Source organism: Vespa mandarinia, chromosome 7 (assembly GCF_050613455.1).
Source record: "Vespa mandarinia isolate Hongniang chromosome 7, ASM5061345v1, whole genome shotgun sequence".
In the NCBI taxonomy this organism is placed as follows: domain Eukaryota; kingdom Metazoa; phylum Arthropoda; class Insecta; order Hymenoptera; family Vespidae; genus Vespa; species Vespa mandarinia.
In genome coordinates this window covers 6,546,246-6,561,367 of record NC_140816.1, presented here as the reverse complement: position 1 = coordinate 6,561,367, position 15,122 = coordinate 6,546,246, and the positions used below count along the sequence as shown (strand labels likewise).

At 26.6% G+C, this 15,122-nt stretch overlaps 4 protein-coding genes across 11 annotated transcripts; 2 read left to right on the top strand and 2 right to left on the bottom strand.

Moving 5' to 3' along the window:
- Positions 1-306: 306 nt before the first annotated feature.
- On the bottom strand, positions 307-2,865 carry LOC118440537 (uncharacterized). The gene is made up of 5 exons (XM_035863720.2): positions 2,538-2,865; positions 2,185-2,372; positions 1,968-2,110; positions 1,592-1,808; positions 307-1,503 (listed from the first exon to the last, which is right to left on the bottom strand). The coding sequence occupies exons 2-5, from the start codon at positions 2,370-2,372 to the stop codon at positions 1,350-1,352; spliced, it is 702 nt and encodes a 233-aa protein (XP_035719613.1). The 5' UTR covers positions 2,538-2,865; the 3' UTR covers positions 307-1,349.
- A 122-nt stretch (positions 2,866-2,987) lies between these two features.
- LOC118440535 (uncharacterized) lies at positions 2,988-5,915 on the top strand. Its single transcript, XM_035863718.2, has 4 exons — positions 2,988-3,384; positions 3,880-4,164; positions 4,939-5,154; positions 5,256-5,915. The coding sequence occupies exons 1-4, from the start codon at positions 3,115-3,117 to the stop codon at positions 5,712-5,714; spliced, it is 1,230 nt and encodes a 409-aa protein (XP_035719611.2). The 5' UTR covers positions 2,988-3,114; the 3' UTR covers positions 5,715-5,915.
- A 267-nt stretch (positions 5,916-6,182) lies between these two features.
- LOC118440245 (ADP-ribose pyrophosphatase) lies at positions 6,183-8,559 on the bottom strand. Of its 3 annotated transcripts, XM_085658337.1 has the most exons (4): positions 8,425-8,556; positions 7,690-7,962; positions 7,218-7,465; positions 6,183-6,980 (listed from the first exon to the last, which is right to left on the bottom strand). In XM_085658337.1, the coding sequence occupies exons 3-4, from the start codon at positions 7,441-7,443 to the stop codon at positions 6,346-6,348; spliced, it is 861 nt and encodes a 286-aa protein (XP_085514463.1). In that variant the 5' UTR covers positions 7,444-7,465; positions 7,690-7,962; positions 8,425-8,556; the 3' UTR covers positions 6,183-6,345. The 3 variants fall into 3 exon arrangements, with proteins under 3 accessions (XP_085514463.1, XP_085514464.1, XP_035718892.1); XM_085658338.1 differs by lacking the exon at positions 7,690-7,962 and having other exon boundaries at positions 8,425-8,559; XM_035862999.2 differs by lacking the exons at positions 7,690-7,962; positions 8,425-8,556 and having other exon boundaries at positions 6,184-6,980; positions 7,218-7,559.
- Positions 7,906-13,559, top strand: EDTP (Egg-derived tyrosine phosphatase). 6 transcript variants are annotated; one of them, XM_085658336.1, is made up of 8 exons: positions 7,906-8,037; positions 9,806-9,924; positions 10,039-10,595; positions 11,078-11,397; positions 11,480-11,942; positions 12,070-12,402; positions 12,571-12,671; positions 13,208-13,559. In XM_085658336.1, the coding sequence occupies exons 2-8, from the start codon at positions 9,838-9,840 to the stop codon at positions 13,288-13,290; spliced, it is 1,944 nt and encodes a 647-aa protein (XP_085514462.1). In that variant the 5' UTR covers positions 7,906-8,037; positions 9,806-9,837; the 3' UTR covers positions 13,291-13,559. The 6 variants fall into 6 exon arrangements, with proteins under 6 accessions (XP_085514462.1, XP_035718897.1, XP_035718896.1 ...); XM_035863004.2 differs by having other exon boundaries at positions 7,907-8,037; positions 12,571-12,700; positions 13,208-13,558; XM_035863003.2 differs by lacking the exon at positions 13,208-13,559 and having other exon boundaries at positions 7,930-8,037; positions 9,812-9,924; positions 12,571-12,938.
- The last annotated feature ends 1,563 nt before the right edge of the window (positions 13,560-15,122 follow it).

Sequence of the window (15,122 nt, the reverse complement as noted above, 5' to 3'; positions counted from 1 at the left end):
TTCCCGACAATTATCCTTTTTTTCTTTTCTTTTTTTGTTTTTTCTTTTTTCTCCTTTTCTTTTATTGTTTTTTACTATTTATTTCATTACAATCGAGAAGAAATATTTCACAATTTCCTTTAAGATATAATAATAAAAAGAAAGAGATAATTTTCTTTAACAATAACGTTTATTTCTTTTTTTTTTGTATTTATTATTAATAAAAGCTTTATGTATAAAACGCATCTGTACATTCGTAATATCATTAAAGATCGTATTCAGTCTCTCCACAAACCAATTACGAACGGGCCTATATTATTTTATCATTATAGAATTATGTTATTCGACCATATATGCGTATCAGAAAGTGATATATATATATATATATATATATATATATATATATATACACATATATATATATGTATATATTGAACATAAAAGCGCATGGTACAAGAACATAAAACTTATCGCGTGTCTATTTCAAATTCATATTGACAATTTGTAATGCACTTTCTTCTTCTTCTTCTTCTTCTTCTTCTTCTTCTTCTTCTTCTTCATTGTTTTTTGAAATCGTACAAATTATATGTTTTCATTCATAATTAGTGAAATCCTATTAAGAATCATAATATCACAATAATCACGTTTAGGAAACAAAAATAATGATCTATATAATCCTGGCACGATAAAATAGATGATTAGTATATTACTTGATATACATTAGTCGGATACGTCAATTTAAAAATTAAGGAATATAAATTTCTATCGTTTCTTGTCGTATTCTTAGATATAAAATAAAAGAAATAAAAATTCGCGCTAATATATTCGTTGCAGCAATTTGGAATTAAAATTTCGTCAAGATTTTACTGTCAAAATTAAGATCTACTTCTGTGAGAGAATTTCACTTCATCCTTTGATTCTTTGGTTAGCAAAGTATTATCGTTACTTGCTCTAAGAAAAAAAAAAAAAAAAAAAAAAATCTATCTCGGCAAATTATGAAAATCCTTAATATCTATAAAAGTATGTCTCTTTCTCTTTCTCTTTCTCTCTCTCTCTCTCTCTCTCTCTCTTTCTCTCTCTCTCTCTCTCTCTCTCTTTTTCTCTTTAAAGTGAGTTCTATTCGCTTTGTACTCTACGCTAAGAAAATTATTTCGTGGAATTATCTAAATTTCATGTGCCACGCGTTCAAATTCATTTTAAATTAAAAGGAACTGTGTTTTTATGAGATAAGTAATTGGATTATAAAAGATTCGAAATATTTAACAGCACGAAAATAAATTGTTGCATTGAATAAAATCCATGTTGATAGCACACGATCGTTGTATGAAAACAACGAATTGTATATCGTGCTTTATGATTATTAGCGTAAACTAAGTTGAAAAAGAATCATCCAATGTTAAGTTACCAGACGAATTTCTGCTATCGGGTGATTGCATTGCAATATATCGTTTACGTAAAATTTCTTGTAAGTCATTGCACGGACTATTTACACGTTTCATTTGTAATGGCCGACCTCCAGGTGACCTAAACGCATAAAATCATATAATTTAACATTAACAATGTACTCTTGCATCGTTACTCATATAAATTTCAATCTAATACTTTTATTTACCTTGCGATCGGCCTCAATTTGACTTTATCAATGTCTTTCAATATATCACCCATTGATTTCTGTGTATTTAATGGCACTTTTTTACGATCTTCAATTTTGTGATCTTGTAAACTGGCCCTCCTCGCAATGTGCGGAGTTGAAGGTGGTGGAAGCGGTGGTGGTGGAGGTGGCTGAGATTTAAAATCTTTCTCGCTGGACAATGATGCAGCTGATGCATCTATAATGCAGATTTTTTTTTTTTTTTCTTTTTTTTTTTTTTTTCTTTACTTTTTTTTCCCCCATCCCAATGAAAATATCTCTCCTTCTCTCTTTTTCTCTTAATAGGTATGTAATAATATTAAAGTTTATAGAGATGTATATTATATATAATACTTACACTGCGATTGTTTACTACTTTTAACTATTACCGATATCTGCTCTCTGAGCTCTTGTAATTCTTGTTCTAAAGCAAGTAAACGAATTTCAGAACCAAAACTAATTGGTTCCAATAAATCCGGTCTGCTACCTAATAACCTACCACTGTGAACATAATACCAGAAGTATATTATTTATTTGATAAATATAAAATAATTTATTAAAATAATCGTACTTACCTTGTAGGCCCATAACCATTCGAATCAACATAATCATTGCTGGTTTCCTCATTAATCATAGAACTTGTCATAGAATGAAGAGGTGTTACGCTTACATAGATTTTTGGAGGTGGCCTTAATGGTAAAAATGATCCAATTCTGCGAACGATACTCCTTCTTTTACCATAATATTTAGGTGCTTCACCCATCTAAAATTATAATTAATTTAATCTGTTTTTAAAAGGTATCTAATTGTTATACAACTTCTCGTTACGTTCCAATTAAAAAGTTTACCTTCCTTTAAAAAGAAAAATATTTAGGTTATCGTACGTCTATTTGTTAGGAGAATAGAAAGGGAAAGAATAAAAGCTCACCTTTGAATTTATAAAATGTTTTTTCGGAAACTTGTTACTTTTAAGTTCCAATTCCAATATGATACATGAACACGTGTAAGATATCTGGCAGAGTACATCAGGGTCATTCGAAATTTAAAACGAAAATAGCTTCGTTACATCGACGCGCGGCCAACATGCAATGACTGCACAACGACAGGTTGTTGAAAGCAACGTAACCAAGCGAAACAAAAAAAGCATAAATTTTATTATATGAATTCGAAATTCGTGATACATTTGATATCACTAATCAATTAATATATATTTCATAATGCTCGAAATATTATAACGAAGTATAACGCATTATTTCTATATATTATTAAAATATAAAATTTTTCTACGATCATTTCTCAGTAACTTTATCGATCGTCGATAATTATCCAAATTGTAGTTTATTTTTTTCACCGTACGGGGCGTTAAAGTTGATTTTTTTTTAAAACAGTTACTTCGTATTCGATAGATACAATAAATTCGTAATATCATCAGAGAAGTAAATTTGGTACCTTTCGTAAATTTTCATATGTAATTCAACAAAATTGTGTTTTTTTAAGTCAATAACATGTGGAAATTCGTAACGCGGGGCATTCGTGAAACATTAGAACGACGATTAGAATGCCGTACCAATATTTATTCTCAAATTATTCAAGGCAATAATACCAAGAATGAAGTTAAAAAGAAATCATTATCATGCAATCAGGAATGTATCGGTACCAGTTATTCCGCATATAATAATGAATTTTGTGAATCCACGAGATCTAAGGGTGCAAAAGATAATAATGAAGGTACCAAATGGAATACCAAACATAATTGGGCCGAAGCAGTTGGCTGGGTAAGCAGAGAAATTGTTTTTCTAAAGTAATTTCTTAAATATTATATTAATATAAATGATTTAATAATTGTAATACAAATGTAACATCGATATTTTTCTTAATTATAATATAAATATAATATCGACAATTAAATATACTAGATATTGATGATATAATAATTAAATTTCTGTTAAGAACAATTATATCAAAGTTTGACTATTAAATAACAATATGAAAATAGATTAATATTGAACGAAACGTAATACTTACTTTCTTGTAAAAACTTGATCGATATCTGTATAATAATGTAATTATTATTAAATGACATTATGTGATCAAATTATATATTAATTATAAACAATTATTTTGGAATCGTCCAAATGTATATATGTGTTTTTGTAAAACACACGTATACTCGTACACACGTACGAGCACGTGTTTGTGTGTGTATGTGTGTGTGTGTGTGTGTGTTAGGGTAATTAGTAATTAAATTTTTTTTTGTATCCTTTTTACAGTCTAGTGTATTGGCAGTTGGTTGGGTAGTCTGCCAATCTTTATGTTTTCACAGAAGATTTTTTAATAAAGATAAAAATGAATTATTAAATTTTGAAATATCACTATTATCCAAGGCTCGCATATCTTATCTCCTTAATGAAATATTACATCTACAACCAAAAAATATATTACCGGTTACTAATTGCATAAATACAACTAATAAGTATATTAGTAAAGAAAAGACCAATGAAATTGAAAATAAAGAGATATTTGAAAAATCATTTGGGCCTATCACAGTCGAAGAGGTAAGAATGCTGCTGTTAAGACATTATGCACTCTGAAGCTTACTATTGCAAATTGAAATATATTATTGATTAAAAAGATACATATATATATATATATATATATATATATATATATGTATACTTTTCTTATATAAACTATATTAAATTATAGTTATAGAACGGAAAAAATATTTTATTCCGAAAAATCTAATATTTGTTCTGTAAAAAAAAGTACATGTATTTACGTATATCTTATGTGTAGTTGTAAATAAATAATATATATATATATGTATATAATAAAGCATTTATGTTAATTATCTTTTTATTTTTTTTTTTTTTGTGTGTTAGTTACAGCATTATTTGTGTAGTATACCCATGTTAAAAAGAATTTTTATATGTCATCATATATTCTTATAACATTCTAATTAATTTTTTTTTTTTTTTTTCCTAAAATTAAGTTTAAAAAAAAATTTAATTTTCTTCCCTCTCATCTACCATCTCCTATTTTTATAAACTTTTTCCTTTATGATTATTAATAGTTTATTTATATATAAAAAATTATAGAAAAAGTAAAAAAAGAAAGAAAATATTTATAAATCATGGAATAATATGTCGTATTTAAAATTTTTCAAAAAATTTGAGAAAATATAATGTTACGTTATGATTTTTTACAATGATTTAAAAAAAAAAAAAAAAAAAAAAAAAATCTTGATATGTATATTGGAATTGTATAAAACATTTATGTTTTTTAAATCCTTATAGAAATCTATATAATTATTGTTTTTAAATTTTTAGGCCTTCGATAAAGCTGTAGATGAATTAAATGATGTTCATAAATTAGTTATGGGAGAATATGAATTACATTTTGGTTTAAAAGCACTCGATGAAAAGCGTTACAATGATGCTATGAGACATTTTTCAGCCGGGACAAAATATTCTTCGGTTGAAAGCATGTTTAATCTTGGTCTGTGCTATGAATTAGGACTAGGAACATTGATAGATCATGCAAAGGTACATTATGTTTGAAATAACAACTATATTTTTAATTCGTAAACAAAATGTAAATAATTGTATCAAAAGAGAAAAAAAATTTACAAATATTAATTTTATAGGCTGCAAGGTACTATGATCAAGCGGCAAAAAAGGGTCATGCAGATGCAATGTATAATTTGGGAGTTTTTCACGCTCAAGGGAAAGGTGATCTTATTTTAGATTTGGACAGAGCACGTTTATATTTTAAAAAAGCTGCACAATTAGGTCAGATTCAAGCACAACAAGCGCTTGATTTAGAAAATATTACAGTACAATCAAAGAGTAATGATAAATATTCATTAAAAGTTGATGATTTCCATCGTGAAAAATCTTCTAAGAAGCTACTTGCAAAACTAGAAAATTATACTAATATATATAATAACCAATCGCATGCTGAATGTAATACAAACTCATCTAAATACCAAAGCGTAGATAAAGTTAAGAATCCCACAGAAATATTTTTAGATTATTTAGGATTAACTGAACCGAATATAGTTCCAGTTACAATTAGTTTAGATGAGTGTAGAGTACAATGTTAAGTATTTACAGTACAAAATACTTAAATAAAGCGCAATATAATCCTGTAATATTAAGAAATGTATATTAAAAAAAAAATAAGTTTAAAATATTTTATCTATTGCTCTAAGATATTCTCTTTCATATTTCGTGAATGTGTTTATATTTTATGTATTTTATAGATTACATAAAATATTTTTTAATTTATACAAGGCTTTTTTAAGACTTAACATAATCTTAGTTAAATAAGTGTAACATTTTTGTAAATATTTAAAAATATACTGATATGGCTGTGCGATACAGAGAATAACATAGAACTTCAATTTCCAAAAAAGAAAAAAAATGATGTAATGTATATTTAAGGAAATTTTGTCTAAAAAGAATATTTTTATTTGACTAAATAAAATTAGTAGTATTTTCTATATATAATTATATTATTTATATATATATAACAAATTTGAAAAATAGTAAACATCATCATTTTTTTTTGTTATCCTAGATATAATTAAATATATAAATGCGATAATTTTTATGTATTTAAAATTAAAAGATTCTATACGATAAAATAAGAATAATATCCAAAATCTTTTTCTTTATAATTATCATGAAAAATATTTTATATTTTTATATAATATTTGAAGTTATTATTGTGTTTCACCAATGTGCATCATGTTTCTCAACAGTTTTTTTAATCAATTCTGAATGACTAGCATACAAATTTAGCTTTGCATCAATATCCATCCATCTTACGTTACAAGCATCATCTCCAGCCGTTAAAGGTAATTGTCCAAAAGTATTGTTATCTTCGTCATGAAAATTTAAAGCAACAGTTTCTATCCAAGCGTTATCTGTATTTCGGGGATCGTCCACGTAACCCTTATAAATTTCAATTCCGTTTGTAAAAAATAAATTCATATTTGCTTCCATCTCATTGCGTTTGGCAAAATCATTTTCTAATAAATTCATAGCTTCTTCCATAAATTCTCGTTTCAATGTAACAGATATCATTTCTCCTGGATCTACCATACCTCCGGGTATTGCCCACTCTTTGCAATCTCTTCTCTGAATAGCTACAAATTGTAATACAGGTTTATTCGTAGTTTCATTTATTTCTAATATATCATTGTTATCTCTTTTCCATCGTGTGACGATTGGATCTGCCGCATGATTTGGTCCCCAACGACCTAAAACACCTCTTCCAACAATGCCTGTTCTACCAACAGGATTTAAAGGATAACCATCTTCATTTATAACATATTCTCCCATATAACTTTTACGATCTATTTTTCCTATATAAAATATTAAATAGATTGAAATAGATAATGTTTAAAGTATAGACTATGTACATATATAAAAGAAAAAATATATTTTTTTTGCTTATTATATATATATATATATACATATGTTCCATTAATCTATCATAACCAATAAAAATTAAAGTTTCTTTTCTTTTCATTAAAAACATTCTTGTCATTCAAAATAAAAAGTATAATAATTGTCTTGTATCTTAGGAATAATACTCGTACCATCTATTTTATTCCATTTCGGTATGAAAGAAACACTTCCAATTTCTGGATCTGCCCAAGGTTTGTTTTGTATACTAGGTGCTGTATATTTAATTGGTTCATATTCAGGATATTCCACATTCCATGGTACTTTATTCTCTTGTACTTGAAATCTTTTAATGTTTGAATGCGGATAAAATCCTTGTCTACATTTTTGATGAATCATTTTTACACATCTACCGTACATACGTGTAAGGGTATACCTGTTTCTATTTATTGACAAATGATAACCAATAATTCTTCCTTTATTATTTTCTATTTGATCCATATGTATTTATATACATATATACTTTGTTTACATGCCAACTTATATATATATATATATATATATATATACATACATACATATAGATATATATATATGTATGTATGTATGTACAGTATAAATCATACAAATTATAAGCAATCAATTTAAATGTATTTTATTATATACCTTAGATTGAAATGTCTCACTTGTTTTAAGATATATGTATAATATATGCAAAAAAAATATCATATAAAAATAATAATGTTACACACACATTATATTATATACAATACTATATCATATAAGAAATTTCTATTGCTATTAATTTATCCATTAAAATGATATCCTTCATTGTTATTATATTTCAAATTGTTCAACTGACTTTTTTGTTTTTTGTACATTTTCATGACCTTCAAAAATGTTCATTTATCCGACAGTGTATCCATTTATATATAATTTCTGAAGAGAAGATACGTTTGTTCAGTGACTAATAAAATATCGTGATTCCCTCAAATTAAAATATTCTTAATAGAGGTAATATAATTGTACAAAGAATTTCGTTTCTACGTTCTAAAAAAAAAAAAGAAAAAGAAAAAAAAAAAAAGAAAAAAAAAAGCACTGCACAAGTACTTTGCCATCGAACATCTTAGTACTAGTTACAATTTAAAAATGAGCTCGCGAACGATGCTCGAACGAATCAGCTTTGTGAGAAGTGATATTTTAAAATTGGAACGATAAGTCTCGAAGTTTTATGAAATATAACTTGCACGTCATATTTTGTTGTTCAAATGATATATTAAAAGAAAAGTAATTTTGTACGTTGTTGTTATTAGAAAATATATAAAGTTATTTTTCTTATTTTCACTCAGTTACTTTTTATCTTAGTATTAATAGTAACGGATTTTTTCAGTCAATACTTACGTTAGCCCTGTTAATAAAATGTTTCGTCCAATTAAGTAAAAATAAAATATATTCTTTTTCTCTCTTTCTCTCTTTTTTTCTTTTTTTTTTTCTTTTTTTTTTTAAATAAACATAAAGCAATCGAGTTAACACATATGGCAAATGGAATGATCTGTCGGTAATTAAAGTTCATACGTATAAGTAAGATGTGACATGGGTGTATATGTATAGTGTGTTCACATTTTTAAAACGTGCTCTAAGTGATATGAAAAAAGAAAAAATTGCATTGTAATCGAAAATCTAATAATCTTCTTTATTCGTTAACAATAAATGGCAATGACTATTTTAGTACGTACAGTTCGCAATGCATGCAAGTGCAGATGTGAACATTGGATTTGCTATGTTAAAAAAAGGTTATGTTGCCCCGTTTTGTTATATGGATAATATAGTCTATCATAGAATTTTTAAATAATACGAACACTAAAGTTTCATGAGCATTAAGTTTGGAATAATGAAAGCTTGAATATAATAATGTGAGCACATCAAGAAACATTTATTACGGTCTATAGATTTTTATACGCTTACCTTATGTAAAAATATTGTTACATTATTTATATACTCATTACAAAAGATATTATAATTATCTAATATAAAAATGTGAAAGTATACCAAACTGATCATCTGTTTAATTAATTAGAAGAAGGTTCGTCTCTTATTTATTATTAATATAAGTAATAAGTATATTAATAATAATAAGTTGATCTATATATAATAATATAGTAAGATATATCTCGTCTACTCTAATAATATATTTATATAATATTATTACATAAAGTTTAAAGTCTGTGCATTTAATTCTATAGAATAATGATAATTATTTCGAAAATTAATAATTTTTTTACTTTAATGATATTAATGGAAATATAATCTATGTGCCGATTAAGATTAAATGTGAATAAACGTCAGGCCTTCTTCAACATTATACGCATAGAAAATGTGAAGACTGGAACTAATATGTACCATTATATTATTGCGTATGGATTAGTATTATCTCCAAATGATTAATTTATAAAAGTATATTGTTTACAAATATTTAGGTATTTGTATAATATATTCTTGCGCATTTGATATATATTAAGTATGAAATTGTCCATTTAACAATTAGAAATATGGTATCAAGAACTATTAAGTTTAATGCATAAGTATCAAAGAGCACATATATTTTGTGATCAGAAGAGTAAAAGAATTTTTAATCTGTACTATTACACATCATATACAAAAAATGCAATAGTAGTGCAATTGTTTCTTTATACAAAACACTGGAAGTACTTAATGCATATTATGCATAAATTTAAAGCTGTTGAGAATATATAATTCTTCCAAAACGTGGTTACTTGTTAAGTTTTAGATACATACATTGAAAGTCAGTTAACCATGACTGATATCACCACTCAAGATCTACAGCAATTAGTTATCTACTTCTCTAAGAATACTTATAAGGCTAAGGATGCGGATAGCGAAGTAATTATTTATTATGTCTATTATTATATATTAATTGTGCATATTCCTATTTCTATATTTTTTTAATATCTCTTCATAATTTTTTTAACAAACTTGAGCAATTTTTATTTTCAGAGTCAAGCCATTATGCAACGATGCCTGCTTCTTAGCGATTTAGATTATACTCATTCGATAATAAATAACAGTGGGGGTGATCTAAGTGCACATTACCCAAGTCATCTTATTATATTAGAATATGAAAAATCCAGAAATCCCACTACATGCGATACACCACCACCACTGCCACGCACAACAGAGACTATATATGAAAGCATGTATGATCCTATTAAACTAAAGGAATTAATAAAAAGCGCTAGATTTGCTAGATGTCGTTCAAGATTTCCACTGCCTGTAATACTTTACAAGGGTAGACATGTATGCAGATCGGCAACATTATCTGGTGGACCAGAAATTTATGGTAGATCGGGATTAGACTATTTGTTTGCAAGTAACGAAGGTGTAGTTTCTGTTCATGAGCAAGTAGATGAAGCATGCGGGGGAGACTCAAGGCTTAGCGATTGGCAACTATTTGACAAAGTTAGACATCAAGACATAAAACTTTTGAAGACTCTTAATGTAGGAACCATCATCGATTTAATGGTAGAAAAGAAGAAAGTCAAATTTGGAATGAAGTAAGCCTAAGATTTAAATTAAAATACAATTTTTTTAATCTGCATGCATTTCTTTATGATATCAAATTTAATACAATGAAAGGCTCGTTTTGGAAACTTTACAATTTGTTAAGTATGTGCATTCTTTTCTATAATTTAAAAAACAAAATAAAAAAAAGGAAGTAATACTTAGGAATATAGTGCAAGTAATTATTTATTTTATGCATAATTTGATGTCGATAATATAATCTGTTTAGTGTAAAAAAATTATGACTTCATGTTCTGAAATAGGAGAAAGTTGAAATTGTTATTAAGTGTATATTCGATCTATGGAAATAAGTTTTTTTTTTTTTTCTTTTTTTTTTTCTTTTTTTTTTATTAATGATTCTTCTCCACAGACACTGTAAAGTTTCATAATAGTTAATATAGCATGTATAGTCTGTTTTACCTTGTGAATCCTCTTTTAGAGGCCCTTAAACAGAGCTCTTTTGTTCGGTACTCAGCGTAACTTCTTCAGAGAAGGTAGACAAAGAGAAGAGGTATGCTGATTTCGCCCTTATTTCCTTGCCATATCCTGGGTGTGAGTTCTTCAAAGAATTTCGAGAGAATGATTATTGCGCCAAGGGTTTAGTGTTTGATTGGTCTCAGACTTACGTGGATGCACAAATTGGTATACCTGAAGATTCAATTTCTTGTCAGTTTCGAATAAATTGGGAACAATATCAAGTTTGGGATCTTATAAAACTAACTCAAAATTATTTAAAACTTATTTTGAGGTATTTGAGCGATAGTAGTAGTGGAATGCTGATACATTGTATTTCAGGTAATAAATAAGTCTTTGATATTCCATTTGTTATAACTTTGCCTTTAATATATGATATATTAAAGCTATATTTTAATTACAGGCTGGGATAGAACTCCTTTATATATCTCATTATTGAGAATTAGTTTATGGGCCGATGGTGCTATACACACATCGTTGGATGCGTACCAAATTCTTTATTATACAATAGCATATGATTGGATGCTTTTTGGACATGATTTGCAAGATAGATTAAGTAAAGGAGAAGAAATCTTTTTTTTCTGTTTCTTTTTTCTGAAGTATATTCATGATGAAGATTTCAGTATCAATCGTCATAACCGTTCTAAGCATCCTGTTTTACGTAATGACAGTGATTCACAGTTGGATAATGTAATGTTTGATAATGAATCTATCGTAACTCTCAGTTCAGTTAGTTCCAACTTAAGTCTGAATAGTTGGTGTAGTTCTGTTAGTCAGAATAGTAGGGATAGTCAGGATAATAATCCACCAGCTGTGTTTCAATGTGCCTCTGGAGACAACAGTCAGGAAGAATATCATAGTAATGGGTATACTTGATTTTTAAAATTTTATAATTTCCTTAATAAAATAATTGATTTTAACTTCTTTTTAATATCATTATTAATTAACATTTAAGTAAATAAATGTCATATATATGTGATCTTTGTTTTACAGAAATGTTGTACAATTTGCATTTTACCATTCTCCAAATAAAGAAGCACACGGATCTCGATCCCCTCTTCCTCCTAACAGAACATCTCCAGTTGCTGTACCTGTACCAGGTCGTCTTCGACAACGAAATGAATCGTCTTCTTCTGGTGGTTCATGGCAAATGATATCTGGAACTGGAAGTTTACGCGGTTCGACAACTGCCAATGCACCTATTGCAGATGCATTAACTTCTTCTAACTTGGCTTGCAGAAATTTGTGTGAAACTTTTGGACATACATCACAAGAATCTAGTACAACTATAATAGAAGATGAAGCATGCTCGTCGTCACCAGTACAGTAAGTTTTCAAAAAAAAAAAAAAAAAAAAAAAAAAAAGAAACAAAAAAAAAGAAACAAAAAAAAATTCTATGTAATCGTTTACTCATTGAAAATGTATAGGTATGTACGCTCGTATGTATTCATGTATAATATAACTAATATATAATGTGTGAATTATATTTTTTAGAACTCGCAAAGATAGACTGCAGTGTTTAAGAACAATATTTTATAGTGCTTATAAACATACTGGATTCCGTATGAAAGATAATTCTGAACCAGGAGGTTTAGGTCAAATAATCGGCAATTTTGCAGAGAAAGTAGGAATCCTTTGATGTTCAACATACATCTTTGTGACTAATATGTCATTAATCATCTTCCGCGAATCATCAGTTTTTCATTATTGACTTTTTTCTTTAACTCAGAAAATTTTTCAAATTATTAAAGAAAAATCAAATGAAATATTTGTATATTATTGTTTATGTGGACAATGTATTGTTATATGAAGTACGGTGTGTATACACGTAATACAAATAAAAGTTAATATTTTTTTATGTATTTACAGCATATATATATACATATATATATGAATATACAATGATTCTTCTTTGTTTAATGGATTTGTAGATATATTTGATATAATTATATAAACCTAGTTCTCAGCTCATTTTAACGAATTTTACTAATATTCAGTATATTGCACAATACAGCTTTATCATAAAAAAAAATGTTTCAATGTCATTTACTTATAAGCAAAAATCAAAAATTCGAATTTTATAACAAAAATATTTTATAAAAATTTATATAATTTATATATTGTATTATAGATTCATTAAATATACTATTCTTTGGGGTGGAACATTTTCTCTACAAAAGGGACATTGTGGTTTATTACGCAACCAGTTACTAATGCAAGGCCAACAAAATGTGTGACCACAGGGAGTTGCAGTTGTTGATATTGCTCCGGTACACAATTGACAGTTTTTATGAACATCTGTTTCCGCTAATTTTATAAGTTCTTCGTTATCCTTTTGCTGCGATTCATTTTGCCATATTCTTAATACAGTTTGCATTAAAGTTATAATACCAAGTAGCCTTAAACCCCAGCTAACTTTGTCCACTGATGAACTACCATAAACCTTAGAAATTAATAAGTCATCAAAATATATTAAATAGTTATTCATTCGTATTTAATATTATAATAATATAATATAATATATTTTGAAAAAAAATTTACCTTTGCATAATCTATTTTAGTTAATCTTTTACCTAAACTATAATATCTACCAGAAATATAAAAGAAACCTTTATGAATTAATACAAGTAGAGGTATTATTGACTGTAATCTTGTTAAAATCAAATTAAACAATTTAACCGACTGCTCTGTTAATTGATTACGAGGGTCATTAATATATCTTTGTAATACGCCCAATTCTTTTAATAACATTCTTTCTCCAAAATATTCAAGAATCATACTTATAATCCTTGCCTAAATAAGAAAGAAAGAAAGATAATTAATTAAATATCTTATTAAATAAATCATTTTTAATGAAAATTAATTCATATCTTATAAGAATATATACATTTAAAGATGGAACGGTATAATTTTTAATATTAGCTTGTACGATCCCAGTATATTCTTCGCCTAAAGTTTGATTGCCCATTCCAGACGTGAAAAGAAAATATATCAATCTAGCTGGGATATCAGAGATTACATATTTAGATAAGGTTCTATAATTCTTAAAGCCATGTAATAAATTGTAAATCTTTTCTTGTAATAATGATATAAAATCCATGTCCCTTTGATGAGACCTAAGTATTTCTGCTTGATTGGCATATTTTAATGTTCTTTTTTGATGATATTTTGATACATCCTGATCTTCCCGAATATCCATTGTATTTATTAACCTGTATAAATGAAAATATATATTTTACTTGTATTTTATATCGTCATATTTCAAAATGATTTATCGAATATTACAATAGAAGTATATGTAATAACCTTAAAAATATTACATGTATTTTTCTTCATGTAATAAGAATTGTCAATTTAATTATAATAGATGATCCTTAATATAGATAAAAAAAATTTAATTGTTTCAAAATATTTAAAATTACATATATTTAAGATGCAAATATTTAGGACTTTGTATTTGAAATTTTTTTTTTGTAAACGCACAACTAACCTTTTACATGAAAACTACTGACGTTAAAAAATACGATAATTTTTCTTTTGGACAAGATTTTTTGTATGTACGTATGCATATATACATATGTATTATTTAAAATTATCCATTATTTAACGTAACAAATATGTATTATGATAATTAAATAACTTTTGTATAAATATAATTATTATATAATAAGTATTTTTACTAATGAAAATTATTTTATTCAATAATATTTTTAAGAAACAACAATGTCATAAAGACAATAATGTTAATCTTTCTAAAAGTGTTCAAAAGAATTTAGAAAATATTCCTTTTGACAAATTTCAAATTATTGCGATTAGAAATTAATTCGTTTAAATTCCATAAGCGCTTGAGTTGCAGAAAATATATTCTTAGGTAGGATTTACTATAAAATGTTAAAAGTCATTGATAGAAGTGCTTACGTACGTATGAAAAATTAAAAGAAATTCAATCAAAGTCTAATTTTCTTTTTCCTTTTATATTCTGTGCATAGATAAATACATAAAGTTAGCGAAAGAAGTCAATTATAATTAATATTTACTTATTTTTT

Excerpts from the sequence above, each read along its gene's own strand:
- LOC118440245 (XM_035862999.2), bottom strand. The coding sequence starts at position 7,524 with ATGGATCAAATAGAAAATAATAAAGGAAGAATTATTGGTTATCATTTG. Across the intron at positions 6,981-7,217 it reads GAAATGGAATAAAATAGATG|GAAAAATAGATCGTAAAAGT; the intron begins GTACGAGTATTA and ends TATTTTATATAG.
- LOC118440535 (XM_035863718.2), top strand. The coding sequence starts at position 3,115 with ATGTGGAAATTCGTAACGCGGGGCATTCGTGAAACATTAGAACGACGA. Across the intron at positions 4,165-4,938 it reads GGCCTATCACAGTCGAAGAG|GCCTTCGATAAAGCTGTAGA; the intron begins GTAAGAATGCTG and ends TTAAATTTTTAG. Across the intron at positions 5,155-5,255 it reads CATTGATAGATCATGCAAAG|GCTGCAAGGTACTATGATCA; the intron begins GTACATTATGTT and ends TTAATTTTATAG.
- EDTP (XM_085658336.1), top strand. The coding sequence starts at position 9,838 with ATGACTGATATCACCACTCAAGATCTACAGCAATTAGTTATCTACTTC. Across the intron at positions 12,403-12,570 it reads TGCTCGTCGTCACCAGTACA|AACTCGCAAAGATAGACTGC; the intron begins GTAAGTTTTCAA and ends TATATTTTTTAG. Across the intron at positions 12,672-13,207 it reads TTCTGAACCAGGAGGTTTAG|ATTCATTAAATATACTATTC; the intron begins GTCAAATAATCG and ends ATTGTATTATAG.
- LOC118440537 (XM_035863720.2), bottom strand. The coding sequence starts at position 2,372 with ATGGGTGAAGCACCTAAATATTATGGTAAAAGAAGGAGTATCGTTCGC. Across the intron at positions 2,111-2,184 it reads AATGGTTATGGGCCTACAAG|TGGTAGGTTATTAGGTAGCA; the intron begins GTAAGTACGATT and ends TTATGTTCACAG. Across the intron at positions 1,809-1,967 it reads AAGTAGTAAACAATCGCAGT|ATGCATCAGCTGCATCATTG; the intron begins GTAAGTATTATA and ends TCTGCATTATAG.